The sequence below is a fragment of the Penicillium roqueforti genome, assembly GCF_015533775.1.
Source record: "Penicillium roqueforti strain LCP96 04111 chromosome Unknown scaffold_08, whole genome shotgun sequence".
In the NCBI taxonomy this organism is placed as follows: domain Eukaryota; kingdom Fungi; phylum Ascomycota; class Eurotiomycetes; order Eurotiales; family Aspergillaceae; genus Penicillium; species Penicillium roqueforti.
The window spans coordinates 444908-472028 of NW_024067572.1; the positions used below are offsets into that span (position 1 = coordinate 444908).

General features: G+C 49.8%; 9 protein-coding genes across 9 annotated transcripts; 5 read left to right on the plus strand and 4 right to left on the minus strand.

Annotated features, from left to right (window-relative positions):
- Nucleotides 1-181: 181 nt before the first annotated feature.
- On the minus strand, nucleotides 182-1453 carry LCP9604111_4242 (putative RING finger domain protein; the record flags this gene model as incomplete). The annotated part of the gene is made up of 3 exons (XM_039071920.1): nucleotides 182-510; nucleotides 569-824; nucleotides 914-1453. The coding sequence occupies 3 exons, from the start codon at nucleotides 1451-1453 to the stop codon at nucleotides 182-184; spliced, it is 1125 nt and encodes a 374-aa protein (XP_038929804.1).
- Nucleotides 1454-2092: 639 nt separating this feature from the next.
- LCP9604111_4243 (Arf family guanine nucleotide exchange factor SYT1) lies at nucleotides 2093-6351 on the minus strand (the record flags this gene model as incomplete). Its single annotated transcript, XM_039071921.1, has 2 exons — nucleotides 2093-5913; nucleotides 5982-6351. 2 exons carry the CDS (start codon nucleotides 6349-6351, stop codon nucleotides 2093-2095), a joined length of 4191 nt encoding a protein of 1396 aa, XP_038929805.1.
- Nucleotides 6352-7144: 793 nt separating this feature from the next.
- On the plus strand, nucleotides 7145-8774 carry LCP9604111_4244 (M14 family metallopeptidase; the record flags this gene model as incomplete). The annotated part of the gene is made up of 2 exons (XM_039071922.1): nucleotides 7145-7519; nucleotides 7572-8774. The coding sequence occupies 2 exons, from the start codon at nucleotides 7145-7147 to the stop codon at nucleotides 8772-8774; spliced, it is 1578 nt and encodes a 525-aa protein (XP_038929806.1).
- Nucleotides 8775-9408: 634 nt separating this feature from the next.
- On the minus strand, nucleotides 9409-11344 carry LCP9604111_4245 (dicarboxylic amino acid permease agtA; the record flags this gene model as incomplete). The annotated part of the gene is made up of 5 exons (XM_039071923.1): nucleotides 9409-10738; nucleotides 10796-10956; nucleotides 11009-11015; nucleotides 11079-11136; nucleotides 11185-11344. 5 exons carry the CDS (start codon nucleotides 11342-11344, stop codon nucleotides 9409-9411), a joined length of 1716 nt encoding a protein of 571 aa, XP_038929807.1.
- Nucleotides 11345-14490: 3146 nt separating this feature from the next.
- LCP9604111_4246 (uncharacterized protein) lies at nucleotides 14491-15693 on the plus strand (the record flags this gene model as incomplete). Its single annotated transcript, XM_039071924.1, has 1 exon — nucleotides 14491-15693. One exon carries the CDS (start codon nucleotides 14491-14493, stop codon nucleotides 15691-15693), a length of 1203 nt encoding a protein of 400 aa, XP_038929808.1.
- Nucleotides 15694-16767: 1074 nt separating this feature from the next.
- On the plus strand, nucleotides 16768-18535 carry LCP9604111_4247 (HoxN/HupN/NixA family nickel/cobalt transporter; the record flags this gene model as incomplete). Its single annotated transcript, XM_039071925.1, has 7 exons — nucleotides 16768-16974; nucleotides 17027-17037; nucleotides 17106-17178; nucleotides 17233-17318; nucleotides 17369-17647; nucleotides 17714-17859; nucleotides 17922-18535. The coding sequence occupies 7 exons, from the start codon at nucleotides 16768-16770 to the stop codon at nucleotides 18533-18535; spliced, it is 1416 nt and encodes a 471-aa protein (XP_038929809.1).
- A 610-nt stretch (nucleotides 18536-19145) lies between these two features.
- On the plus strand, nucleotides 19146-19475 carry LCP9604111_4248 (uncharacterized protein; the record flags this gene model as incomplete). The annotated part of the gene is made up of 1 exon (XM_039071926.1): nucleotides 19146-19475. One exon carries the CDS (start codon nucleotides 19146-19148, stop codon nucleotides 19473-19475), a length of 330 nt encoding a protein of 109 aa, XP_038929810.1.
- Nucleotides 19476-20379: 904 nt separating this feature from the next.
- LCP9604111_4249 (type-X family DNA polymerase) lies at nucleotides 20380-22365 on the plus strand (the record flags this gene model as incomplete). Its single annotated transcript, XM_039071927.1, has 1 exon — nucleotides 20380-22365. The coding sequence occupies one exon, from the start codon at nucleotides 20380-20382 to the stop codon at nucleotides 22363-22365; it is 1986 nt and encodes a 661-aa protein (XP_038929811.1).
- Nucleotides 22366-22857: 492 nt separating this feature from the next.
- LCP9604111_4250 (aminophospholipid-translocating P4-type ATPase DRS2) lies at nucleotides 22858-27044 on the minus strand (the record flags this gene model as incomplete). Its single annotated transcript, XM_039071929.1, has 3 exons — nucleotides 22858-23706; nucleotides 23757-24060; nucleotides 24118-27044. The coding sequence occupies 3 exons, from the start codon at nucleotides 27042-27044 to the stop codon at nucleotides 22858-22860; spliced, it is 4080 nt and encodes a 1359-aa protein (XP_038929812.1).
- Nucleotides 27045-27121: the final 77 nt, after the last annotated feature.

Consider the following 27121-nt stretch of genomic DNA (forward strand, 5'->3'; position numbering starts at 1 on the left):
ACCAGGCTTGCCTTTTGACTTCTCGTATGGCTTCACTGTATTCTAGAAACATTGTATTTGCATAATTCGGGCGTTAATAACCGCTCCGGGCGGCAATATAAGGATCTTTCTTTATCGTACACATAATGGAAACCTGTGATGTTTCATGTTTCTTTCTCGCTTCCTTTTATTACGAAGTTGTTCAGCACTGGAACGCAACCCCGGTCTTCTTCCCCATGCTCCCACCTTTGCTAGCAAACCCAGTCCCCTCGGAGGAGATCTCCACCAGACCAGGCTGAATAGCATCCCTATCCTTTTTCTTAGACTTCTTGTTATTCCCATTCCCGTGATCTGGTTGTGACTTCGCCGTAAGATCTGTCTCACAGACGAAACATAAAACCTGACCATGGAGAGCTGCAGTCTTCTCCTGCTCCTCTTTCGAGGCATGTGGATCAGGGATGTGGTGTTCGTGGGGGGTCATGAATTTCGTTACACACGGAGAGCAAATGACATGCCCGCAGGGCTTTGTGACTGTCATGAGACATAATTAGCAAAACCCAATGGCTGTACCAACTTCTACTCCACATACGCATCGCTTTGAGCCCATTGCTTAAATTTTTCGTGCAACTCGGACACACCCTAGACACAGTCCCATCGGAAGCCTTCTCCTCCGTGAAATTAACCTCAACAAGCGACTTGAGCGAGTAGCTATGTCGGCTCTCATCCGTCGAGCCAGGACAGACAGGCGTCAACTTGACGGTCTTGTTGGCGGCGATTTCATTCGCATCAGTGTTGGGTGTTAAAGATGGAACCCAGAAAGACGGGAGAGCAGATTTGCTAGCCGACTAGAGCAAATTTGTTAGTTCAAAACAAATCTCCAATCGAAGACCGAGGCTTCAAGCTTCAAGCTCCAGCCCAAAGAATGACCACAAACCTTCTCCATCTTCAACTCCATCCTCAACCTCTCCTTCTCCTCCCCAGCAAGACGAGCCATCTCCTCCTCCCCGAGCTCAAAAACCCTCTTCCTCTTCCCATCAACCTCAACCTCCCTAGCCTTGAACTTCTCCAAAGCCTCAGACTCCTCCGCCTTGCGCTTCTTCCCACCTTTATTCTCTAAACCCATGGAAACAAGCTCGAAATCCCTGAGATCTCTCTCCTTCATCTCCGCCAGCGAGCGCTCCTCATCCTCTGCGATGCGTTTTCTCGCCTCGTCGCGCTCTTTTTCAAGCCGCTTGATCTCCTGCCGTTGAGAGAGGAGGTCGTTGATCGCACATTCGCGGCAGAAGAGGTCGCCGTTACTGGCGCATGCGACTACAGGCGCCCGCGCGGGTTGCAGACATAGACGGCAGGAGCCAAAGCTTAGGAAGCTGTCGCGGCCGATTGCGCTGCGTTTTGTGCCCCAGGTTGAGCGTAGAAGACCGCGTTCGTAGGAGGTAAAGTGTGGGAGGGAGGTATTTCGCTTTGAATGCGCCATTTTGAGTGTGGATGGCGTGGACGTTGATCGGGGGTGAGGGTGGCTTTTTGTAGCTTCTTGGATGGCGTAATACGCTTTTACTCGGGGTTCGGCGGCGGTGGGGCTTGGGATTGGTGTGTTGGTTCACCGCTCAGCTTACCGCTCTCATCAGCCCTATGCAACATCGTCGGACTCCACTACATTGTGTATCTAAGCTTGCACAGACACTGTTGAAAGCAAAATATCAAATAATCATTGTCAATCGTAATTCGCTTTTGTCTATCGGTGATTCCACAGCCTCACTCGAAAGAAGCATGATTGAAATGAAATAGCCAAGCCATGAGATATCAAAGCACGCCCATGAATGCAGCCTGCCATACAGATCTGATTCAACGATCTGACAGTAAATGAAAAATTCCCAGAAGCCTAAACGTAGACGCGGACGCAGAAATATGCTCAAAAACCAGACCGAACCGAAAGCCTGCCACGAAACCGAGATTCACCATATGTTAATGCAAGGACAGTAAGGAAAGTCAATTAGGAAAAGGCAAAGTGAGATGCATGAGTTTGAAAAGGGGTATAATAATCGTCAAGCAGAAGATCAAGATGAGAATGGTCAGGATATACAGAAGAAAGGAGAAAAAGATAGGAGGCGTAGAGTCAGGCGCCTACGGCCTGCTCGCGTATGTTTTCGCTGGACGGGCTATCAACGATTCGCTCATTGATAGATGTAGAGGAGGGGGAGGGGGAGGGGGAGCCGTCATGTCTTGGTGCGGAAAGATGGCCGTATATTGTGGATGAAGGAGAGCAATGAGTATGTTCGGTGTCTAGGGGATCTGGGGTCGGGAACGAGGTGATCACCGGGGAAGCCGGGCTCCCAAAGTCCTCTTCCGGTTGCTCTTCCGGTTGCTCTTCATGCGCATCCTTGAACTCCGCCAGATCGTCGCTAGTACGCCCACTTAGGCCAGTGGCGTTGCTCGTCCTGCGCGCCGAATGACGTTCGGGGCTGCGGTCGGTCATAATCGACTCGCCGTCCAATATAGCAGGATCCGACGCCCGTGGCTCTTCATGAGGGGTGGGCTTGCGGAGCTTGAGGCGCTCCTCCGGGGGCATGTTTTGCCATTCAGACCCGAATGTGACGACGGATGCTTTCTTGCCATGCACAGTGAAACTAGGGGCTTTGCGAGGAAGGACTTCTCCATCGCCGGACAATTGATCGTCCTCCTCCTGTCCAATGCTAGACACTGAACCCCGTTTCTTCTTCGAATGAGAATGGTTCCTATGAGCATGCGAATCACGGAGGGTGCGATGAAGGCTGCGACGGACACGACTCGGTCGATCGCTCTTGTCGTGTGGATGTGTCTCGCCCTCGGTGTCTTTACCGGGAAGTGCGTCAGGGGCGATCTCTTCATTCTTATGTGCCGACGGGGACGCCGGCAGCTCCAGAAGACCAGCTTCTCTTAGAACACGCTCCTCGCCGTCATCAAAGCCCACAGGGGATGTCAGTTTCGATGTACGAGAAGCCAGACTAGCTCCATCCCACCGGCTGGCACGGCTGAGGAGCGAGGCTTCACGCTCGAGTTTAATGGTCGATGGATCGGGGGAGTATGACTTGGCACGTTCGGGTACAGCCACAGCAGAGCGCCGACGCCCGACACGGGCAATGTCAGCTGAAGTGGCAGATCCTGGGATACTGGGACGACGCAGTTCGTCATTCGAAGGTTTAGCCAGCAGTCCAGCCTCCGAGGGCTGCTCGGTTTGTGCCACATGAGGCTCGGGGACATCGGCGCTAGAGACGTTTTGCACAATACTACCGGCTCTTTCCACGCTAGGCTCAGATGTCACGGACGGCCCGGAAGGAGAGGCCAGGCGTGCTCCGTCCGACTGGGATTGCGTCGGTTCAGAGACCGACCCGACCCTACTTTCCTCTGTCTCTTCATCCTCTCCTAAGTCTCGCAGAAGAACCTGGCGGTAACATTTGCTACGCCAGATATCCTGTCTCACCCATTTGATCTTGGCAGACAGGCGGCCTGCAGCCATGATGACGCCCTCACGGGCCCGAGCGTGAAGAGGAGTGAGCACTTGCAAGTGTCGGGCATTTTGTAAAAGATCATCCAGTTGCTTTTGTGACACGGCGAGCTTTTCGTTTCTTTCCCGGATTTTTTGGCTCATCAATTGGCGCCGCGCAGCAACAAATTCGGCAACAACGTCAGTATCGATGCTAGGAGAAGGGGGCTCTATGTCCGTCGACTGTTGAGACTTTTGTGAAGATATCGAGCGTAATCGCTGACTCTTGCGGTATCGCTGCCCCTCATAATTCGTGGCGATCATGCCCGTGGTGCGCACACCAGTGGTCCTGAAGGCTGCCGCGTAGTTGAGGTGTGCAAGCCAGTCATTCATCTCAGGCTCAGAGCTGGCAAGGAATATCTCCTCCAACGCGTTGTGTCGAACAAAGATAAAGGCATGCTTATGCTTTTTATAACTTGAGTCTAGGAGGGCAACTGTGTCACCAGTAGACACAATGTTGTCCGGCTTGAATTCAGCAAGGGGCGGGTTGAAGACAAGAGTCCCTTGACGGCCATTCTTAACATATGCCTCCTGCTGTGCCATGAGTGAGCGCACCCAGTTCACATTGCGGAAGAAGTAGAGCTGAGAGAAGGTGAGAATGACCCCCCATTCCTGCCAGGGCGACCTGGCCTTTTTCTTCTTTGGGTGTTTCCGCCAAAGCAAGCCGACCTTGGCGACTTTGATATCTACCAGACCGGGATTTGAGTCGCGTGGGCTATCTAAGCTAGCCGGCATGAACGCGTCAGGACGAGAGCGCAGAGAAATAATCTGCAAGATTCCAGACTTGGTGAAGGCCTGGTGAAGAGCATCTATGTCGGGTGGGCCAGCGGTTCCAAAATGATTGTATGTATCATCCAGATCCATGACATCCTTCAAGCTGGGCCGCAGAGATCCTAATTTACCTTCCAGGATAAGTGAGTAGGGGTCGACAGGTTCCCGTGCAATGCGGGCCAAATTTTCGGAGCTAGTGGTTTTGAACAGAGTGCGACGTGGTTTCGCCAAGTGTCGATCAGGGAGATTGGCGTCTTCGACGCGAATGAACGGAGTGTATGAGATATTCTCATAGAAACACTCAAGAATATCGTCTGATATTCCTTCACTGCGACTTATCTTGACATAATCCGCCTTCTGCATCTTCCGTTTGTTGTTCTTATTGAAGACATCCGTGTGAAGAATCAAAAGCGAGAATGCAATAAAGTATGCGTTATCCGGGGATGTGAAGATGCCAGGATTACATTCGTGATAGCGATCAGCAAAGGCTTGCACGAAACGATCAATCTGCTGTGTTTCTTTCGGAAGCTCGACTTCCATCAAAAGTTTGCGGATTGCCATGTCGAGTGGGTCACCGAAGTATGAGAAGGTTCTCATATGTTTTCGGAGACACACCTTGTAGAATTCCTCGTCTGATTGAGCGAGGACACCCGCAATCATGCCCCGGGGCAGAGTTTCTTCTAAACGTGTCAGATATGAAGCGGGTGTGTCGTTTTCTTCCCGTTTTGGGATTGCTAGCTCTTGCTTTACGGGGGTGGAGGCACCACCTATCGTGGGCGAACCATGATGAGGAGAAGGTGGTGATGAGTTTTGCCTCAATCGCTGCGTGATATTAAAGATGTCACCGAAACTCTTGCGGCCACTGGTCGAAGTGGACGTGCGCGCCGAAGATGCCAAATATGGAGGTATGGACAAGTCGTCTTGGTTCTCGGCCAGCGATCCCATGGTAGACGAACGTCCCCGGTTCTTAAAAGAGGGGTTAGACCGAACTGAGCGAGCGGAATTCGTCGAATCATTTCGAAATAGCGGTGGTACATTTGAGGAGGCAACGAATCCCACGGTGGAACGAGCTGGCGAAGGTAGTGGTGAAACTTGGTCCTGGCCATCTGAAGGCTCGGATTTTGGGGTATCTGCTGGGGGGAACTTTGGTCGACCATCCACACCTCCGGCCGGCTGCGAGACTTTGGGGGGTAAAGGAAAGAGAGGAGTCCGGGATCGTGTCAAGCGTGGCATACGGAATCGCTTTGCGGTAGTGACGGGTTGAACATCACGAGGGGAAATGCTTGGGGTGACTGTCTGGTCACCGTAGCTCTGGTCTGATCGAGACGATTCGGAAAACCGGGGATCGATCACCGACGAGCGCTGGGAGTCGTTGGGCTGTGTGGTCCCGCCCCGTGAGTTGGTTGACAAGCGCCCTGGCTCTTCTGTAATGCTCTGGGACATGGCAAGCGTCGAGTCGGTAACCTGGGAGTCGGTTGATCCTTGACCTCTTCTACGAGGCTTCGCAGGTTGTTCCATTGATTTCCGAGACATTTCCTCCATGGACTGTTTTCTTGACGACGGTCGAAAGCTGAGCTTGGGTCTCTGTTTCACCGGTTGGTCGAGCTCGTGACTAGTCGGGGCGGTAGTGATAATTTTAGGAGCTTTATTCGGTAGACATAGTTAATCAATTGATCCTGATGAGCATTGAGTTGTGCATGTTTTCACTCACGAGGTAGGGAAGGGACCGGGGGAGTTTCCTCGCCCGCTTTGGCGTAAGACTTGGAGAGCTGGGGGTCAGAAGCATGGCGTAGTCTCATGAAGCTGAATCGCTTGTGGCGTAAGTTGGGACGGTCCCCCGAGGATGGTCCTGCAAAGTCCGACTGAGATACCTCATGGGTTGACCCGTTCTCGTCCGGTACCTGCAGTCCTGGATCTACTTCTTCTGACAAGCCGGGCGAGCGAGGAATTGACTCGGATAGTCTAGGTTCGGCGGGGGGGTAGGGACGAGGAAGGTGTTCACTGCGACGGGATAGGCCTTGAGGATCCATGGTGCTCTGCCTCTTGCCATCGGCCACAAGACGCAGTCCTTTCCAATGCATGGTGAAGGGCAGAGCGTGAGGACAAACCCAAGCTAATAATCCATGGAATGTAATATGTTAGATGGGGAATTGAAATAGAAACGGAGGACATTGCCCAGGTGGATCCAGACGCGGTGGAGGTCCCTCGCAAAAAGGGGAATGCCGGAAAGGGAAACGTTCTAGATTTCTTGTTTCTGCCCGCCACGCGTATTTTCCTTTTCCTTTTCCTTTTTTTGGATCTTCGCACAAAAATAGATAGAATCAAAAATTAGAAGAAGAGAGAGAAAAAAAATAGAGGGGCAAGGCAGACGAGTTAGAATCTAGGCCTGAGCGTCGGGTAATTGACCGAGTTTAAGTATAGAGATGGACGGCGTAGAAGATAGAAGGTTGCCGTTGACGTTTATTCAGGGTTGTTAGCTTCTATTTAAATCGTACAGATCAGATAGATTAAATGATCTTTAATTAGTAGTCGAATCATTCTATTCCTATGGGGTATAGTTGGAGTACATTAGGTACTAATACCAAGTCCTGCTATCACTAAAAGTGCCACTGACGTAGAACACAAATATCGCGAGGCCTTTCTTCTTTTTCTCCGGATGTCTATGGGCCAGAGAATTTCTTGCTTTGCATTCTATTCCAACTGCTTTTGATGCATTGAACTTGGACTATATCTGCCATCGTTATCTCCCCCAACGCTTTTTCCCCGCCCTCTTCTCTCTTCTCCGCATCCAGGCTCTCACAGATATCCCTGTGAACCTCAGGTCTGACTTGGGACCACCAACTCCCCTTCCTCCACTGGTTCTTGCGACTCGGCATGCGTCTTTTATCTCCCATATTGGTCGCGTCGACCTTGCTTCCTCTTATCTCCGCTGTCCCCGCTGGTTCAAGCATCACCCCACCGCCACCCCTGCTGCCTTCCCACCTCACTCAATCCAACCCACGCCCATGGGCTCGACTCCGTGACTGGGTAATTGGCTCAATATGGGATATTGATCACAAACGGTGCCCTTCAAAATACTCGTCACCACCGTCAGATATTCACGATCGGTATGGCAGTGATGTCGTCCTCCGCTTTCATCTGCGCCAGCCAGACGAGGCAGAAGCATTGGCTGCCGCCTCGCAGGTGCTGTTCTTGGATATTTGGGCAATAACCTCCAAGTTCGTAGATATTAGACTTGCAGATGATATGGTGAGCTTTTCTTCTGACCGATTTATGATTGTCTCGCTAATTATTTTGTTAGATCCCTTCCTTGTTGGACATACTACCTTTAACACTCCGCACCTCCTACACTCCCCTCATCGACAACCTCGCCGACGAGATATACGCCTCTTACCCCTCCCGTCACCGTACCGACTCAGACTTCAGTTCAGGAATTGCATCGGGTGAACTGAAGACGATATCGAACGGCGACCTATTCTTCCAAGAATACCAGCCGCTCTCCGTCATTACGCAGTGGATGCGCTTGATGGCATCGATGTTCTCCTCGCACGTACGTATGACTAGCGTGGGACTCAGCTACGAGGGTCGCGATATTCCAGCATTGCGACTCGGCGCTTCTCCCGACACAGAAGCCACATCGGGCCCTCGCAAAACAATCGTTATCGTCGGCGGTTCTCACGCCAGGGAATGGATCAGTACCTCCACGGTAACATATGTCGCATACAGCCTCATCACTCATTACGGCTATTCACCCGCGGTAACACGGCTGCTACACGAGTACGACTGGATATTAATCCCAACCCTCAATCCCGACGGATACGTGTATTCATGGGAGTCAGACCGTCTATGGCGTAAGAACCGCCAGCCAACGGGGCTTCCACTGTGCCCTGGCGTTGATCTAGACCGCGCCTGGGACTATGAGTGGGACGGCGAGTCGACTCGCTCGAACCCATGTTCAGAAAACTACGCCGGAGCGGAGCCTTTCGAAGCACTTGAATCTCACCGCTTGGCGCAGTGGGCTCAGAACGAGACGGCGCATGGCCGTGCTGAGATCGTAGGCTTCGTCGACTTACACTCCTACTCCCAGCAGATTCTATACCCTTACTCGTACTCCTGCTCATCCGTGCCCCCCACCCTCGAGACTCTCGAGGAGCTAGCGTTGGGTCTAGCCAAGGCAATCCGCCAGACCTCCCATGAATCATATGACGTTACTTCAGCGTGCGAGGGAATTCTCAGTCAAGGTACGGCTGCTGGGATTACCTCGGGTGGCAGCGCATTGGATTGGTTCTACCATAAGCTGCACGCCACGTTCTCGTACCAGATCAAACTCCGCGACCGTGGTAGTTACGGATTCCTTTTGCCTTCGGAGCACATTGTTCCAACGGGCAAGGAGATATTCCATGCTATGTTGACATTCGGCAAGTTTCTCCGAGGCGACGAAGCGTCGGATATCAGCTTTGAGGACTTGATGGTGGATCAAATACCTATAGGCGACAGCCTGTAAGGTTTTTTTTCTTTTGATGATTGCATGTTGACTTTACGAGCGGATCTTCCCCTTCAACCTCTGTACCTCTGGTGTTGCAGAGTCTTTGTACAGTATGTAGGCTATTTGAGCCTAAGAATGTAAAGAATTCGAAACATTCCTCAATGTACCGGTAGGCTTGGATGTGACATGATTCTAAGAAAACAACCACTGTATCCGAACTTCCATACTAAGCAAGGTTTCAAGGATTTATGTATCCTATCAATAAGCAGGAATCTTACGGGAGCTTCCAAATGAAAAAGAATATATAGTTTTTCGTTGCTATCCTCACAGAATATGCGCCCAGGGTTACGACTAAAGTGGACTAGTTCCAGCTAAGAAAAATCTTGGCCTAAAAAAGGTGCTCGCGGTCATAGGTCACTTTTTTTTACTAGAGGATGCTAGCCCTCTATATTAATTCGTACATACATATCAATATACTATTGATGGCTACGTTTCTTGAACCAAGGGTAAAAGGATAATAGACCGAAAATTATCTCTCATAATCAAAATATATGAAGGTAAAGCAAGATATTAAAGGTCTGTCGATGTGGAAGATGACGGGACAAATCGTGCTCAAGTCCCACAGCAACAAGATATGTGGGTAGGACGCGCATCAGAAAAGCCAAGACACGAATTTCTTATAGAACCAGCTTGCGTCGTTGTTCCTCTCTGCCTCGGCCTCCTTCGCGGCGAGATACAACGCCTCTTCGCGATCAATCTCGTCTTTGCCAGTAAAGAGATCGGCTGTCATGGGGTCAACACCTTTGGAGCCGGTCGCGAACTTGTATCCGAAGATCATAATGAGGTATAGAGGGATACCGAGGTAGGCGGTAATGAAGTTCTTGTAATCGAAGTCTCCATATGTTTTGGGGTTGTGGATGAAGACGTCGAAGTTCTTAGTGAAAGCGATGAGGATGCAGAATCCCAGAGCAAAGTATGAGCCTGCGATGCCCAAGGGCGCCTTGTAGGCCAAACTTTCCTCAGGGATGCCCTGGGCTTTGCGTGCACGCACGAAGTAGATGTGAGTGACCAGGATGGAGATCCATGTGAGGAGACCGAAGATGGTGACAAGGTTCACGAAGTACTTGAACACAGTCCTGGAGTCGCTGCTAACGTTCATGTAGCCCAGCAAGGCAATCACAGATGAGATAGCCAGTGCAGGCACGGGGACGCCACGGCGGTCGGTGCGGGCGAAGATCTTGGGGGCCTTGCCTTCGCGGGCCAGGCCATAGATCGTACGGGTGGCGATGTACAAATCCGAGTTGGCTGCTGAGAAGACAAAGAGCAGAATACAAGCGTTCAGGATGTGGGGCAGGATTGGGATGGCGGCCAGCTCGATGGCGACCACAAAAGGTGAAGCTGCAGCTGAGCCCTTTGCCTTGTTATCGTCTGAAAGGGCGAAGAGGAGGCTCGGGGAGTTGTACGGAACTAGTGTGCCGACGAGAAGCACACTCGTCACGTAGAACACCAGGATTCGGTAGAAGGTCAATTTGATCGCGCGAGGGATCGTCTTGCGGGGGTTTTGTGCCTCTCCTACCGTCACTCCGACTAGCTCAGTACCGAGGTAGGCGAATGTAGCGGACACCATCGTGGACCAGAAAGCCAAGAACCGACCAGGTGCTCCATCCATCTTATAGGTGTTGAAAGCACCCGGGCTCTTCCAGTAGCGGAAGCCCTTACGGTCATGGTCCGGTCCACCACCAAGCATGAGAATAAAGGATAGGAGGATGATGCCGAGGATAACAATGACCTTGAATGAGGAAAGCCAGAACTCAAATTCACCGAAGAATTTCACACCGAAATAATTGATGGCAACGACAATTACCAGGAAGATGGTGATCCATACTCCAGCGTTCACCTGCTCTGTGGGTATCCAGAATGATATAACCAATGCACCGGCAGTCATTTGATTTGGTGATAGAATGATATATTTGAACCAGTATCTGGATTCGGGTTTCGTGTTAGCGAGATCAATTTTTATAGGAATGAGTCGTACATACGTCCAACCGAGAGTGAAGCCAAGCGCAGGGTCAACAAATCGGACAGCGTAACCAGTGAAACCAGAGGGCAATGGCAGCCAAGCCGCCATCTCCCCAAGAGCACACATGACCAGGAAAACGATGAAACCAACCCAAGCATAAGAAATGAGAATTGCACCGGGCTATTCAAGTCAGCAAGAAGGTTCGGGGGTCAATTTCGGTTTCAACACTCACGCCAGCCCTGTACGACATCTGGTTAGCCTTGGATCTCAGAACAAAATGGGTAGGGAAAACAATCACTTACTTTGCAAGAGCTTCACCGGTTCCGATGATCAAGCCCGTACCAATAGCACCACCGATGGCTGTTTACTGTCAACGAATGCTCGTGTCCGACTCAGAACGACACCCACCAATCATAGTAATATGTCTCGCCTTAAGCGCACGATGCAGCTCAACATGGTTGGGGTCGTTCAGGCCACTTTGACCACCTTGCTCAATCTTGATATCCTCACTGATCTCCCTTGTGAGGGTATTGTCCGGATATTCATCGACTTTGGTAGACTTCTCCATTGTGGATTCGACGCGCAGAGGTTTGCGCTGACGAGGAAAAATGCCCGGGTAAAAGGTAAGAGTAATCCCAGATGTAAGACCAGGAAGACAGGGGGGGGAGGAGGAATTAAATGGAAAGCCAAGAGTAGAAAGTACACAGCCCTGGAGAAAGATAAGCAAGAGTAAAAAGCAAGTTACTGCTTAGTTAGTGACAGGAAACACAAATAATAAGATACGAGACCCGAGAAGACCTCGGGATTAAGATAGCCAAGGGTTTTTGTGGCTTTACGGGGTAAGATATTAATTTACCCAAACACCTCATATCACCTGCACAGTTCATTCCGGTGATCTGATAGTTTGGCCATTTTCGGGTTCCGGGGAGTACTGGCACAATACGGCTGTGCGCATGACGTAGCGCTGTGCTGTTGATCTAGTATATGTATAGATTACTTCCCCTGTATCGAATATGTCTTCCGTCAGTAAACTCCGTATACTATACCAGATATTGTTCCAAAAGGAACACCCGGGCAAAGCGGAGACCTTGGCGTCAAGACGGGATACTATAGGCTCTGCGGGGGCGCGCTTTGCGGCGGCATTCGTCGGAAATTTTTAGGTTGCCCCATTCCCCCCGTTCCCCCGGGTTTTGATATGAAGCTTCTTGTTTACACTTAGTATTCAATATAAGTATGAGAATAACACATGTTCAACTGTATTTACAGAGTTGATGTCGATCCAAAAGCAAAGAGAGTAAGCTCCCTCGAGGCCAGACCCGGCCATATTTTTGACTCAGCCACCCGATTGATAGCCTCATTTTACGACAAGGGCCCTTATCAAGCGCAAACCCGAACGGACTGTACAGCCATCCATTGCCAAGGCGGAATTCCATTTTCGTCCATGAAAACTAAACTCGACCTGGGTGAGATGCACGTTCTTGAGCCTGGGCATCTGCGCCAAGGCCATTTGCGTATGGTTCAGCCAATCCTTATCTCTCTTGGCCAGTGCCCCGTGGCCCGGTCTTAAATTTATGGCGGGATTTTTTGGTGGAGGTAGATGCGGAATATTTCTAGAAAGATTCTGGATTGTGGCGGGGGCCTGGTGGAATAATTTACCCGGTGGCTTTGGCGTCGAGGCTGCGCAACACAAAGCAAATATGAGGGGGTGGGGTGCCACAGCATGGAGTTTTCTAACCCTATCTACAAAGGATATCTCGTACAACATACATAATCCATAGTTTCGCTGGATATGTCCATCTTCTTGGCTTCTTCGATTCTTTGTTCGGGGTATGTGTCAACAAATTGTAATACTGCTTATCTCGTGCTTGTTCCTGCTGTAACAGTGGAGATGCCCAGCCTAGATAGCAAATGTTTCAATCCCGTCACCTTTTTATACTTTCTCATGTACCAGTAAATGCTCAAATGCGCATCGCTCTGAGACAAGGTCTGACAGAGGAGAGAAACACCAAGGCTAGTATCGAAGTTGGAACGGTGTTAGGAAGAAAGCCTGGGACAGCTCCCCTTGCTGGATTTCTGGCATCGCAATGTGAACAAATCGAAGAATATAGGAAATTGGCGAGTCATCGTTGATGGATGTCTGAAGTCCACATAAGACATTCTCGCTTTCTGGTGTGGATTTGGCTGTGACGAGCATTCTCTTGATCTCACGAGGCCTTGAAGATACATGGCTGGTCTTTCAGCTCAGTGAGCAATCCAAAGGACCAAGGTTTTGGGACAAATGGTCATAGAGATGGTGTCCCAAGTCTGCAATGTGAGGTCCCAGAGATACAGGATCTTAAGTAAAAAGCCATGACGTGGAAGTAAACCGTATAGGGATGTGGTTGATAGCCTAGACGAAGAAAGAATACAAAGGTATTCAGATTCCAGAATTGAACGAATAGTAAGAGTGTAAAAAATGTTGAGCGGTGTGATACATTAGCTAGTATAAAATGGGAAACTGACAATATATAATCGAGTCGGGGCCTACCCAGGGATCCAGATAATGCGAAAGATTTCAGTAAACAGAAAATCGCGCTTGCTAATATTCCATCCAGGGTAATCAAGCAAATCAAGCTCAATTCAGGTAATGGTGATTGATCTAGAGCATGCATAGCTGACGTGGAAGACGATGGCCCATAACTAGCCAACACATCCACAGCCCAATCATGCAATAGTCGAGGTCACACCGACCCAGGAAAGGAGGCTCTTTGTGGCAATCGGGCAGGATTCAGCCTCATGAAAATACCCGAAGACAGGAAGCTACCGGTTAGATCGGTTATCCATTCGTCCAGAATCAAGAATCACAGATGTAGGTTGCAACCCACAGCGCTTCAATGCATTACTAGTGACGTGGCTTTGGAGAAGCGGAATTTTGTTTCCTCGTAAAGAACCACATTTGAGGGGGTGTGTGGCCAATATGCAGGTCTAGCCTAGTTGGGTTGAGGGAAGAATACCACGCACATGTGAAATTCAGCCGCTTTGTTCCCTAGTAGGAGTGACCTTGGAGCGGTTGGACTTGACCGAGTGGATTGCTCGTATTTTTTCAACTACAACGTAGGTGGCACCACCGAATAATGGCGACCCCTGTGGTTAGACAGGGTACAGTTCATGCTGTACGATGTGATTGAGGAGAACTGAGCCAGTCAATATCTCATCATATCCGCTGTTACTTCAAAACTACTGCAAGCCACCGTTTACCAAAGTCCCTGCAAACACGCCTGAAGCTAGCAGCTGGGGATATTCTCAGCCTGTCGATCAAAGGCAACGTTACCAACAGCCTGGGTGTTGGGAATGTGATCAAGTCATTCCGGTGGGGGCCATTTGGTCTGCAAATCTAATTCCTTGAAAGTGTGCTGTGGCGTGCATAAGTCCGTTAGGGCAGTGGTCGTTCATTGGGTGGTGAACGCCTCAGCGGTTACAGATATTTATATTTTTTTATCGTGCTGATCGGACGATTTTGATTCGTCGAAGGAAAGTGGAATTTACTATCATTAGAAATACTGAATAGTAGTTAATTTGACGGTTTTCCATGTTAAGACTTGAAGAGATGCGGGGGGAATTGATTCCTTCTCCTGAGCTGGTCCCTATATCAGGGTCTGGCAGCCGAGCATCTGGATTCTTCAACTTCCAGATCTTCAACCAAAGAAAGTTCTTAAATTCCTTGTCAATCACATCATGGGTGCCATGCGTCTCCCCCGCCCAATGGGCATCTATGTCCCCAGTTCACCAAGAACCCTCACCGGCGACATGATCTCTCCACCACTCTCTCCAGAATTCAGCTTCGATTCCGAGACTGTCACACCCTCTCTAATCCCAGCTCTGGAATACATCTCTGCCAAACTACAACAAAGAATGATGCACGTCACCCTCCTCATCGGCCGCGGAAAGCCCTACCCGACCGGTCAAGCCTCCGACTTGATGATCATCCCAATCCATTCAATCGAGCCACAAGCATGGCGAGTACTTGAACGCGCCATTGCCAAAGGCTCGAGGAAGTTCTCACTCGGCCCTAGCTGGACCGACGCCCTCAGCCGCAGCCAGTATGAGCGCCAGGCTAACGATCACCTCGTCAAGCAATCCATTCTGCAGAACGAAGTCATCTTCAGTCAGGAGGGCCTAACTCTCCTAAACATGGACCGCATCTATACCTTCAAGCGCCGTATGTGCATTCTCTCTACTCGACCGTTCTCCTGCAACGGCGGACAGTCAATGTCATCCTGCGTTCGGCTACTCCACCGCATCGTCGCAGATTTCGCCGGTCGCCCCTTCAGCAAGGCTTTCTTCTACCGCGTCTATGAGCAGCTCGATGTCCCAGACGAGCAGCTCACTGCCGTCGCAGTTGCTTATAAAAACGTCCACAACCAAGATGCAATCATTCTTCCCGTCCAGGCAAAAGCTCCTGCTCCTGCCCTTACTACTGCTTCTACTGCTCCTAGTACTGCTGCTGCTCTTGTTTCTGTTCCGGTTCCTGCTTCTGTTTCTGCTCCAGTTCAGGCCAAAGTCGAGGCCACTATTCCAGCGAAAGTTACAGCGAAGGTCCAGCCCAAAGTGCAGGCAGAAGTTCAAGCAAAAGCTCAGCTAAAAGCTGCCGAGCGAGTCATCTTGAAACCCAAGACCGACCCTATCCCTATCCGGGTAAGAGCCGAACGTCCCCGTGAAGTCAAAAGATCGCCCATCCAGACTGTGCGCGGTCGGAGACAGCCTCCATCGTCGAGGATGCGAGGGCACAATAAGCGTGGACCTAAGACGCCTCTTTCTGCGTCGGATGTTACTCCCATCACGCGGAATGAGTGGAATATTCTTGTCAGCCAGGATATTCGTGTGCAGCCTAAGGTTACACAGTGGACTCCGTCGCCGAATGTCTTGGCCGCTGCTTGAACCGGATTTCCAGTTCTGTTGGTGCACAGAACAATTCGCTGTTAGATCCATGATAAACCGCCAGACCGTTGGGTCTCACTCACGGCTCACATGCCATCCCCCAGGCGTATTGGGGCTTGCTTGAGGTGGAATATAGATACATATACGAGAACCAAATCTAGCCCATGGTGCTGGGTCATCTCTGTGTCTTCCCCATACCTGATTCCACCGATACTGGACCTTTATAGGCCATTTTGGTGGAGGACAGATTGGCCAGTCTTGACATACCGGGCACAAAAACGAGTTCAGGACTGGCGCTGAAAATTGCTCGGTACCCTACGATGATATGATAATGATTTCGAACATTTTCAAACGCTTTTAATGACGGATTGGAGTCTTGAATATTGAAAATCAATTCACAGTGTACGGAGTATATAGTTCTCTTTTTGGAAGACATACAAAACTTTTAATGAAATCGGGCAATATCCCAAATACATATTCAAGTAGAATTATGACCATCCAAGAATCTCAAAAATAATCAAATCATACACCTTATTAGATGCTGTGATGAATCGGCATCCTCCGGGCTAGTTTGTCGAGCAGCCAGCATGGCCCCGCTTAAGCTCGGCGACCGGCGAACTGAGACAGCTACCCACCCAATCACAGGCACGGGAAAAGATTTACAGTGGATGTCAAACACCAAAATTCAAGTATTGAAGCTATTAGCACATGGGAATGCAAGCTGTGAATAATCCAAGACATTTCCTATCGGCGGAACTCGCCGCTATTGTACTATAGCACACAACACTGTTGGCGTTTTGGATGGGATTGTAGACATTCATACTGAAATCCTGAGCACTCCGGGATTCGCGCAGATCTTGCAGAATCCTACATGTACACATACACGAAGGGGAGGTTGTCTGAAAGATGTCGGCTTGGCGGAATCGGGCTTGGCGGGGTTATCTAAAGTTTAAGCGCGGGCATATAGCCCTGGAGGAACCCCTCTTCGGTGTTTCCAACGTCAATTGAAGCTTTTGGATATCTCTCCAAGAGACATTGTAGACATCGTGACAGAAATTTAGTCTGATATCCACCATGTCGGAATTCAATGAGCCCGCAGATACAGACTCACGCAGTCTAGACAGCGACCGCAAATGGAGTCTGCAGCCTCTTCTTCGAAGTGCCGAGCGCTCGCATAGCAAAATGCCGGGCATTAGGAAGATTCCTCTTCCCGCCATTGGAATTATTGCATTTATTGCGTTGTTGAATATCATAGTCTGGATTGCGGCAGCTATTGTGCTGGTAAGTTCGAATAGGTTGTTTGACATTGGATGGATTTGCTAATGCTTTCTAGAGTTACCATCCGTGAGTCTTCATTACTGGATGTCCCATAGCTCAAATCTCATTTCATTTACTAATTGAGCGGAATACAGTTCGCTGGTTTCTACAGCTGCCCTAGCCTATTCGCTTGGATTAAGACATGCATTCGATGCAGACCACATATCGGTATGTCGAAGTCGGCCTGGAAATAGACCGAATGATTAACAGTGAGATCTATAGGCTATCGATTTGATGACCAGAAGACTCCTGGCAACAGGACAAAAGCCCGTTACCGTGGGCACGTTCTTCTCGCTTGGTCACTCAACGTGAGTACAGTCACCTCATTCTATATCAAATCAAACCTGACCCAGTCTAGCATCGTGATTATCACATCAGTTGTCGTCGCAGCCACAGCAGCAGCTGTCTCCGACCGCTTCGACGGCTTCAGCACGGTCGGTGGAATCATTGGCACCTCCGTCAGCGCTGCCTTCCTGATCCTGCTTGGTCTTATGAATGCGTATATCCTGTATAAACTCGTGAAGCAGATGCAAAAGGTCTTCGGTCTCCCCGAGGGCCATGAAGATGAAGCGTGGAAGATCGAGGGTGGTGGAATCCTTTTCTCGGTTTTGAAGAAAATGTTCAAGCTGATTGATCGGTATGTTTTTTGGTCAAGCTGTTGATGCTCCGCATTATCTGACAAATGTGTCTATTTTTTGTCTAGTCCGTGGAAGATGTATCCCCTCGGGATTCTTTTCGGTCTTGGCTTCGACACCTCCTCCGAGATCGCTCTACTTGGAATCTCATCCATCGAAGCCGCGAAGGGAACATCCTTCTGGGTGATTCTCATTCTACCGGCTTTATTCACAGGTCAGTACCCTCACATGCAAGCTCATCAATCCCCTGCTTCAGCTCTAACCAATGTCTCCCAGCCGGTATGTGTCTTCTCGACACAATTGACGGAGCCTTGATGTTCGCCCTCTACATCCAACCAGCGACCAACTTCCTCCCTCAAAAGCCAACAAGCACTGTCTCAGACACCTCATCAATAGCTACCGATCCAGACCAGCTCCCGCAATCACATAACAACCACCGCGACCCAGTCGCATTCCTGTACTACTCAATCGTGCTAACCACACTCACTGTCATCGTGGCGATTGTGATTGGCGTGATCCAGCTGCTCAGTCTCATCTTGAATGTTACAGACGCCAAAGGCAAATTCTGGGACGGCGTCCAGGTCGCTGGTGACTACTATGATGCTATTGGCGGTGGTATCTGCGGTTGCTTTATTGTCTTTGGTCTGTTGAGCGTTCTAGTTTATAAACCATGGCGCAGGTGGATGGATCAGCGACATGGGAAACATGTCGTTAATGACATCGAGAGGTATAGAGATGACGATGATTCTCCGGGGGATGCTCCCGGTTGTGGTATCATTGTGACTGAGAACCCCAGCGGTACTGCTACTGAGGTTTCTGGGAAGGGGGCTTCGTCTCGGGTTGCTATTAAGGAGACTGGTGAGCCGAGACTTGAAGACCACATCGTGTAGGCGTTGCTACATCCTAGCAAGTATAAGCCAGTTGCTATTCTTCGAAGGCAAGTGTTTTAATATCCATATATCCTCCGTCGTGTAGAAGTAAGCATCTTCCAATGGAAAATGAATACCACCAAAAGTTTAAGGTGCACGAGGCTCTGCGGGTTTACCCTAGCTCCTTCCCTTCTGGTCAAAAATCGTCACCCACCCTAGTTCCTCCTTGACCTTAAGCCACTGGACAGGTATAAATACCCCCTCCCCCTCACTTCATTATGACCAAGTGACCATCCAGCAACTAGAAACCGTTCCGGGCGACAGGCTTGCAGTGAAAGCACTCCGGCCGGTAGTTTAAATGCTACTTACTGCAAGTTTCCAGCAACTGGGCGTGGCCTCGCAAAGCGACTCAGTCGACACGCTTATGGTGGAAGCACTCCGGCCGGTAGTTTAAATGCTACCCACCATAAGTTGCCTCGGGGCAAACCGACAACCGGGCGTGGCTTCGCAAAGCGACTCGGACGGCAACAGCTTCTTGTCAGCTATTATAAACACAATTCGATTATGGTCAATAACCTCTTTTTACCCCTCATGTTCCCCTTCCCTTCAATCACTACCTTCTTCGATCACCATGTTCTCCATCAGCCCCCGCGTCAATGCTCGTGCTCAAACCTACAACTGGCTTCATCAATTTTCTTGGTCAAACTACGTCTCGTCGGTGTCTACCTCATATTCCGTGCCAACAACCATCAATGCGGCGTCTGATCCTTTCTATCTCAATGCCAATGGCAACCAAAACATCGATTACCATTTCGGTCCCGAAGCTACTTCAAACAACAAGAAGCCCAGGTCAAAGCATCATTGCTTGTTCCAAATCCCAGTGGCTCGGTTTACAAATGATCATTCTCTCCAGCCAAAGACCAAAAGCCAACTGCCACATATCCACTACAGGCTCGGCTGATATTCAGGATGCACATAAAATTGGACTCCTCGGGATTTATATATATGCGCAGCAGGGTTTGACGTGGGGGCTACTAATTTTCCTACATTTTCGCATTCTTTTGCCAGGTTCCAAAGTCGTTGGGGTGTGTTCGCAAAAAAGAAAAACATTCCATGTCTCATACATACCACCATAGTATTCTTGTTCTCACAGGACACTTCATGTAAAGCAAATCAATGGAACTTTCATGATCATCTTTCAATTTCATTTTAACAACTTAATCTTCCAAGTAAGTCGAGTTGCAACTACTGTCTTCTATATAGTAGCTTTTTATTTCATTATGCTACGTTCACTCTTGTATCTCTGGTTTTTTGGCGAAGCGAAGCAATTAAATCATAACCTCTCGTGTATGCATGTCACGTGACCAGGTGGTTTGTCCTATGGGCTCCAAAATCAGTAGAAATAATGCGGTGAAGAAGTAGTCTGCTGACTTTGGCAGAATAACCTAGAGAATGAACCATCATATCTTCCCCAGAGCTTCTACAGTCACACTTTACGTAGTATTAGAAGTTAGAATCAGTCGTTTTGCTCTGCAACGACTATCGGGCGGCCGTCCAGATCCCTCGTAACTTTATAAACTTCATTGATGCCTCAGGCGTCACACTAGTGACGTCAATACCATCTACATAACCCCGAGCTGTCGCAATCCCAAATTAAGGAGAGCCATCCCTACATAATTTTCCTCTACAAAATTGGACGTTCGATGTTGTTGTCTCATTTGCTCGCCTTGAAAATCAATCTTTTTCTAAAGCATCAACGCGAACAAAAGAATGAGCACGCTCCTTGAAAGACTCTTCCTTGCGTATATGATGATTGCTTATTGTAGTTCTATCAAAATTTCAATTTCTTGGAACTATCAGCGAGCATGATCGCAGATAAGAGCTCTTCTTCAAAAGACAAGACAGAACATGTCTCCCTCTTCTCAACCCAACCTCCCATCTTCATTTTGCCAATGCATCTCTCCCTAGAGGAGCTGGACGAGATTGAAGGCCGATTGATAGATTATGGCGGAAGACTTACCTATGATATTGCCGAAGCTGGTCTCGTTTTGGGAAAAGTCGGGCGCGTGAAGCGTGCAGCGCTGGAACTGCGCACCCGCGGTGTCTGGACAGAGGAGCTCATACCCAGCTCAACTCCAAAATCAATTGGCGGTGGCGGCGAGCCCCCTCTCAAGCGCAGGCGCACAGATCAGTACGACGGAATCAATGATGTCCCGGTTGAGATTATCGATCTCAGTACCGAGTCTGAAGGCGAGGATGGAGCTACGAATCAACATGATCCATCAAAGCAGCAGATCGCAGAGAAAAAGGCAGAAGCAATTGAAAATTCAATCACAGTACTGAAGCTCGAGTGGCTGGATACCTCTATCACATCCGGCAGATGTGTTTCCCAAGACCCATTCGTTGTCTACCGTGGGCGAAAGATCCCTTCTCCCCCAACGACAGTGTCAGAAAATAAGCAAGACTTACTTAAACAGAAATCAAATCAAATAATCCAGCGTGCAAAGGAAGATGCTGGTGTACCAACGCCACGAGCTCCTCCTCCGGACCACATTCATGCACGGCGCTCAAAAGAACCCCCTGACAGATCTTCCCAGCACCCCCGACCGACGCTATACCGAAAGACAACCTCGGAACATGAAATGGATGAATCTAACGCACCCTCACAACCAGACTGGGTCCGTGACCAAGTCATATTCGCATGCCTGCGCTCAGCACCCTTACACCCTCCAAACGAAGATTTTATCTTGCAACTCGTGAAAATAAGACGTATTCGCGAACTCACCATCGACAAGATCGGCGTGCGCGCATATAGTACCGCCATCGCAGCATTGGCAGCATACCCATATCCCATCCAACGGCCGAGCGAGATCCTCGCTTTACCCGGGTGCAACGCCAAGATTGCGGACTTGTTCGCGCAGTTCCAACAACATGGTGGCTGCGAGCATACCGACGACGACGGGAACGTTGCCGCTGCCGACTCGCTGGAGAAAGATCCTATTCTCCGGGTTCTGAACTCGTTCTTTCAGATATGGGGTGTTGGGGCTAAGACAGCACGCGAGTTTTACCAGCGTGGGTGGCGCGACCTCGATGATATTGTCGAGCATGGGTGGGATACGCTCTCGCGTGTACAGCAGATTGGAGTGAAATTCTACGAGGAGTTCCAGGAAGGTATTCCCCGTGCTGAGAGCGAGGGTATTGCTACTGTGATTCAGGATCATGCTGCTCGGGTTCGGGCGGAAGATGCAAATGGAATTGAGTGTGTGATTGTTGGCGGATACCGGCGTGGGAAGCAAGTTAGTGGTGATGTTGATGTTATCTTGAGTCATCGTGATGATGCGGTGACTCGGAATCTGATTGTTGATCTTGTTGCGAGTCTTGAAGCTGAACGATATATCACTCATACGCTCTCGTTGCATTTGACTTCTTCGCTGCGCGAGCAACAGACGTTGCCTTTTCATGGTGATGATACAAGGAAATTCGATACTTTGGACAAGGCACTGGTTGTCTGGCAAGACCCACACTTCGATGCTACAGCTGTTGAACATAATGACCGTCAGGTGAAAAATCCAAACATCCATCGTCGTGTCGATATCATTATATCGCCTTGGCGCACGGTCGGTTGCGCGATACTCGGCTGGTCTGGTGATCTGACTTTTCAGCGAGATCTACGGCGGTATGCGAAGAAAGCACGCTTCTTGAAGTTCGATTCGAGTGGTGTGAGAGACCGAGGTACTGGAAGACAAGTTGACCTCGAAGAAGATGGAGAGACATGGGAGGAGAGGGAGAAACTTGTGATGGAGGGACTGGGAATAGGCTGGAGACCACCAGAAGAACGCTGCTCGAGATAGAAACCGATCAGATCTCAGGAGAAAGAGATGGACGTAAAAACATACATATATTAGCGATGTGTACATCGCAGACTCAGATATTATTTCATGAGATACGCTAAAGTGCCCACTAGTGACGACAATAGCGTACAAAGCTCCAAATCACGCAACCCGACTAAGAGTTGAATACCACCAGACCAGTTCCCACATCCACACACATGCTAGGAATTATGGTTATCGAATAGATTGGAAACGGGGGTTACTGCATCTGCCATGTTCAAGTTTCGCAAGACTCAGCTACAACCACATCAGGTAAACAGGAAAAAAGTGATATGTCACAGCCTCCACGCCAATCGTATGGCCATAAGGACGACCCAGAAAAAAGGAAAACATAAGGTACACAAGATACAAATCTACCGACCTTCGGTATGGATGCATAGGAGCGAAGAAAAAGAAGAGCGCAACAAACACTGCAAATGCACAATGCATAATCGACCTACAGCGAATCAATCATCACACCATAGGCCTTGAGCTAGCCATCTCACCATAGCGTCCACGACTCCTGGTAGTGTCGTAAGCACTGAGAACACGCATCTGGCCGCCATCGTCGGCCTGGGAGAAGGCGTAGCCGCGCTGCTTACGCATGCGCTGGACCTGGCGGACTTTCCGGATGGCTTTTTGGAACTGTTCCATGCGTGGACGGTAGTCCTGGACATTGTATTTCTGAATTTCCTGGACATGGTGGTATTGTTGTGGGTAGTACATGCGCTTGGCGTACTTCCAGGCATAATCACGTAGGAGGCATATACAGGGTAGGACGATAGCCATCAAGTAGAAGATAGGGGACTTGAAGACCACGGGAATGGTGCCGTAGTATTCTCGCGAGAAACCCAAGGCTGGGGCGGCGTAACCGTATGCCGGGAGGAAGATGAGCCACAGGGCCATTGATCCTGGGATAGCAATGAAGGTGTACTTGGTCCAAATGTTGGTTATCAGAGCAGCTTTGCCGAGAACGGTACCTAGCACGGCGGTGTAAAGAGCTTCACCCCAGACCCAGTGGCCGGCAACCTGGCCATCTGCCATAGGAAGGTCCCAGTAGAAGAGCAACTGAGAGACAATGTAGAGGATGAGAGAGTGGAAGAATCCATTCAGAATCCAGGCCCAAAAGCTGTGCTTCTGGAAGAATACACCTCTCTGACCTAGCTGGTATAGCTGTGGGTAGCGGTCGAGCAATCGGGCGGAGATGAACTGGTCAAAGATTCCCATCGCGAATGGAGGCAGGACAGTGAAGAGGACGTTGTAGAAGGAGAGCGTCCACGATTCGTAGATAACCTCTCCGGAGAATGCGTTTTGGAAAGAATACTGTAACAAGTCAGGTACCACTCCAAATGACTCCTCAAGTTTGGACTTACCCAGAACTGAGTCATATACAGCGTAATGTTCTTATAGTATGAGTACAGAATGACTCGACTGATACGAGAATAGCTCCACGCTCCGTGAACCAAAAGCAACTTTCGAAGGAACCTGAACTGGCCAATTGCGACATCAGCAGATCGTGCGGCCTGAAGGCCTTCGACACCGCTGATACCGACTCCGACATGAGCGGCTTGAATCATGGACACATCATTGGCACCGTCGCCAATGGCCAAGAGGAGAGCCTTCTTGTGGCGCTTGACAAGCTTGACGACCAAAGCCTTTTGAAGGGGAGAGACCCGACTAAAGAGCATGTTAGAACAAAAATATAATCCTCCAAAAATTCAACGGCGCACTTACCAACAAACAACGGCTTTGCAAATGACAGCCAAATCCAGGAATAGCTTCTCCATGTCTTTCTCCAATGCAAAAGTCAACGACCGCCCGTCAATTACCAAAGCTAAAGGTTCGGAGTCCCCAGAGACAATTTGACTCTGTACGGCGTCCATTTTCTTTTGCAAGCTGTCACGGGTGGCTTCTGACGACTCCTCGTTGATGATGAGAAGCGTCATGTCTTCCGAAATAAGTTTGCAAGACATGCCGATGTTGATTGCAGTCTCCTGTCGGTCACCAGTCAAGACCCAAATCTTGATACCTGCAGTCTGGAGGGTGTGGATAGTATCCGGAACACCATCCTGCAAGCGATCCTCAATAGCCGTGGCGCCAAGAAGATAGAAATCCTTTTCAATCAGTTCGGCCGCTTTGTCCAGTTCATCCGCGCGGCTGCCGTCGACAGTTGTAGAAGCCTTGTCATAGATCTGGTACCATTGCTGGAACTCGTTTTCTGGAACTTCCCGCATAGCCAGACACAAGGTCCGTAGACCATCTGAGGCGTACTCCTCCAGGTGCTGGAGAGTTGCTTCCACGGTAGGGTTATCGGGATGCAGCCGCTCAATAATAACCGTGTCAGCACCCTTACAGTAGACGCGGACCTTTCCATCTGGACACCGGAAAATAGTGGACATTCGTTTTCTAGTAGAGTTGAACTCGCACACTGCTAGCAGTTCGTATTCAAGCTCCTGTCCACCAGCCTCAAAGATCACCGATCTTGGTCTTCTGTTGGTGAATCGGAAACCCAGCGAGGCGGCCCCATCTACCAAGGCTCCCTCATCCGGCGACGCTGCTTGGTACTTGATCACATTTGGGTCATCGCTGTTTCGCTCAGGAATAACAGTGTGACAGGTGGCAAGGAGAGTGAGAAATTCGCGAATAGCGTTCTGGCTTGGGTGCGATTGAAGGTTCTCTCTGAGTTTCTTGAAATCATAAATCCCAACTTCAGCATCATCCTCCATGGCAGCACGTCGGTCTTCGGGAACATCATCGCCATATTGGATACCGGCAATGCTAACTTGCTTAAACTCCATCATGTTGCAGGTAAGGGTGCCTGTTTTGTCGGAGAAGATGTACTCAATCTGACCAAGCTCTTCGACAAGGGAGGATGTGCGGCATATGGCCGGGGTGTCAGTTTTATCGTAGTAAATGTCGAGGTCGGAGTTGATGAGGAAGGCTTGGAAGTATTTGACGATTTCAATGGTGACGAAGAGGGAAATCGGAACCAAATTCGAATAGAGCACCCAGTACGTGAAAATGTCCATAAAAAACTGCTTTACCACTTTGACCGACCCATAGTCGAGGTATGCAAGCGATGAAGATCTGGTCCTCCGAATAGCAAGATCACCGACAGAACTGATGACACTCAGAACGATGAGAATGCTAACAAGCATCAAAATTTGAATGTTGACTGTTCGCTCCACGGCTGTTCGCTTGATCGGGGTTGCTGTCGCATTTCGCATCAGTTTTGTCTCGTGGCCACTAAAAACCACGATTCCATGAATCCAGGGAGTGTTGCGCAGCGTTGCACCACGAAGTAGGAGTTGATCCGGAGCCAAGGGTAACTCTTTCTCGCCACCTCCAGCATTCATAGTCAAGGTGGCTTCGTAAGTATACAGACTGCTATTTGGCTGTTCCGATCGAACGCGTCCGCTCAGACGACTCAGATCACTGGGGCTGACCAGATGCGCAGTCTCCGGAATGGCTTGCTTGATTTTAAGATTGGTCTCACCATCCAGGTTTGCCGTTTCAATGTAGCATAGACCTTCAGGCTCAGATGACGCCAATAGTACCAAGTCGGCCGGAAAAGGCTGCTCGGACTCAACCCTAACTATATCCCCGACCACAACATCCACCCATTTTGCATCGTGGAACGAAGATCCCTTAAGAACTTGTGTTTTCGAGTAATTCAGTCCTCTGTCCGACATTCTCCGTTTGTAGTCCTCTACCAATTCTTTGATCGCCGACACTGCCAAGACGATGGCCAGCGGAACGATAGTCGTGAACTTATTTGTCGGCGACACATTGGGGATTTGTTGCAGAACAGCGGTAAACAAGAAGAACAAGTTGGCATATTTGGAGAATTGCTCGAAGAGGAATTTCGGAATGAAGGTAAAGATGTTGTACTTGGCCGTCGATACGAAGTTGTTGACGAACCTGTGAGTGGCATTGGCAGGCGGGTTGTTGAGCTGAATCATGCGCGGGCCCAGTGTCGAGGGATCAACCTTGCGTGCAAAGATATTAAGGTCTGACACGTGGAACTTCTTGCGTTGCTTCGGGGGTGGCGCTGGAGAAGCATCGCTCCCAACTGTTCCCCTTCTTGCGCCTGACTCGGTCAACGGAAGATCCATTTCCGAATATTGCGATGACCCCATGCCAAACATGTATTTCGCCTTGCCCATCAATCCACCCCCGAGTCCGAGAACGCTGTTGCGCTCATTTGCCTTGCGGACGTGGTGTGAACTGGCAATTCGTTCTTCGTCCGCGTCGAGATCATAATAACCCGAGTGCCCATCGTCGAAGTCATCCAAAGAATACCGCCGATAATTGTCCAGTCCAGAAGTCTGGGAGTAGGACCGATCTCGCATGCCGCTGGAGTAGGGGTCATTGGAATGGAGACCGATGTTGGCAGGCGGATGCGCCGGTCTAGAAGGAGCATTTTGCTGCGTTGCGCCCTGCTGTGCGCTGGATCCGACAAAGTTATCATAGGAAACAGAAGGGCGCGGTTGTGTTTGGGTGTACGGTTCTTCAGAGTCGTCAATGTTGTAGCGTTCTAATAGGTGTTCATCATTGACGGGGGGGCCTTGACCACTGTTATACTCAGGTCCAGGATCCAACAGCAGGTCGTCATCGCGGCCAGCGGCTGGATGCGACCCAGGAGGCCTACCGCTGGCCATGATGCCGCGGGGAAGCTGACAGCCTCACTGATCTATCGCAATAACAATGCCCCTGAGGCATTAATCGCAAGGTCACG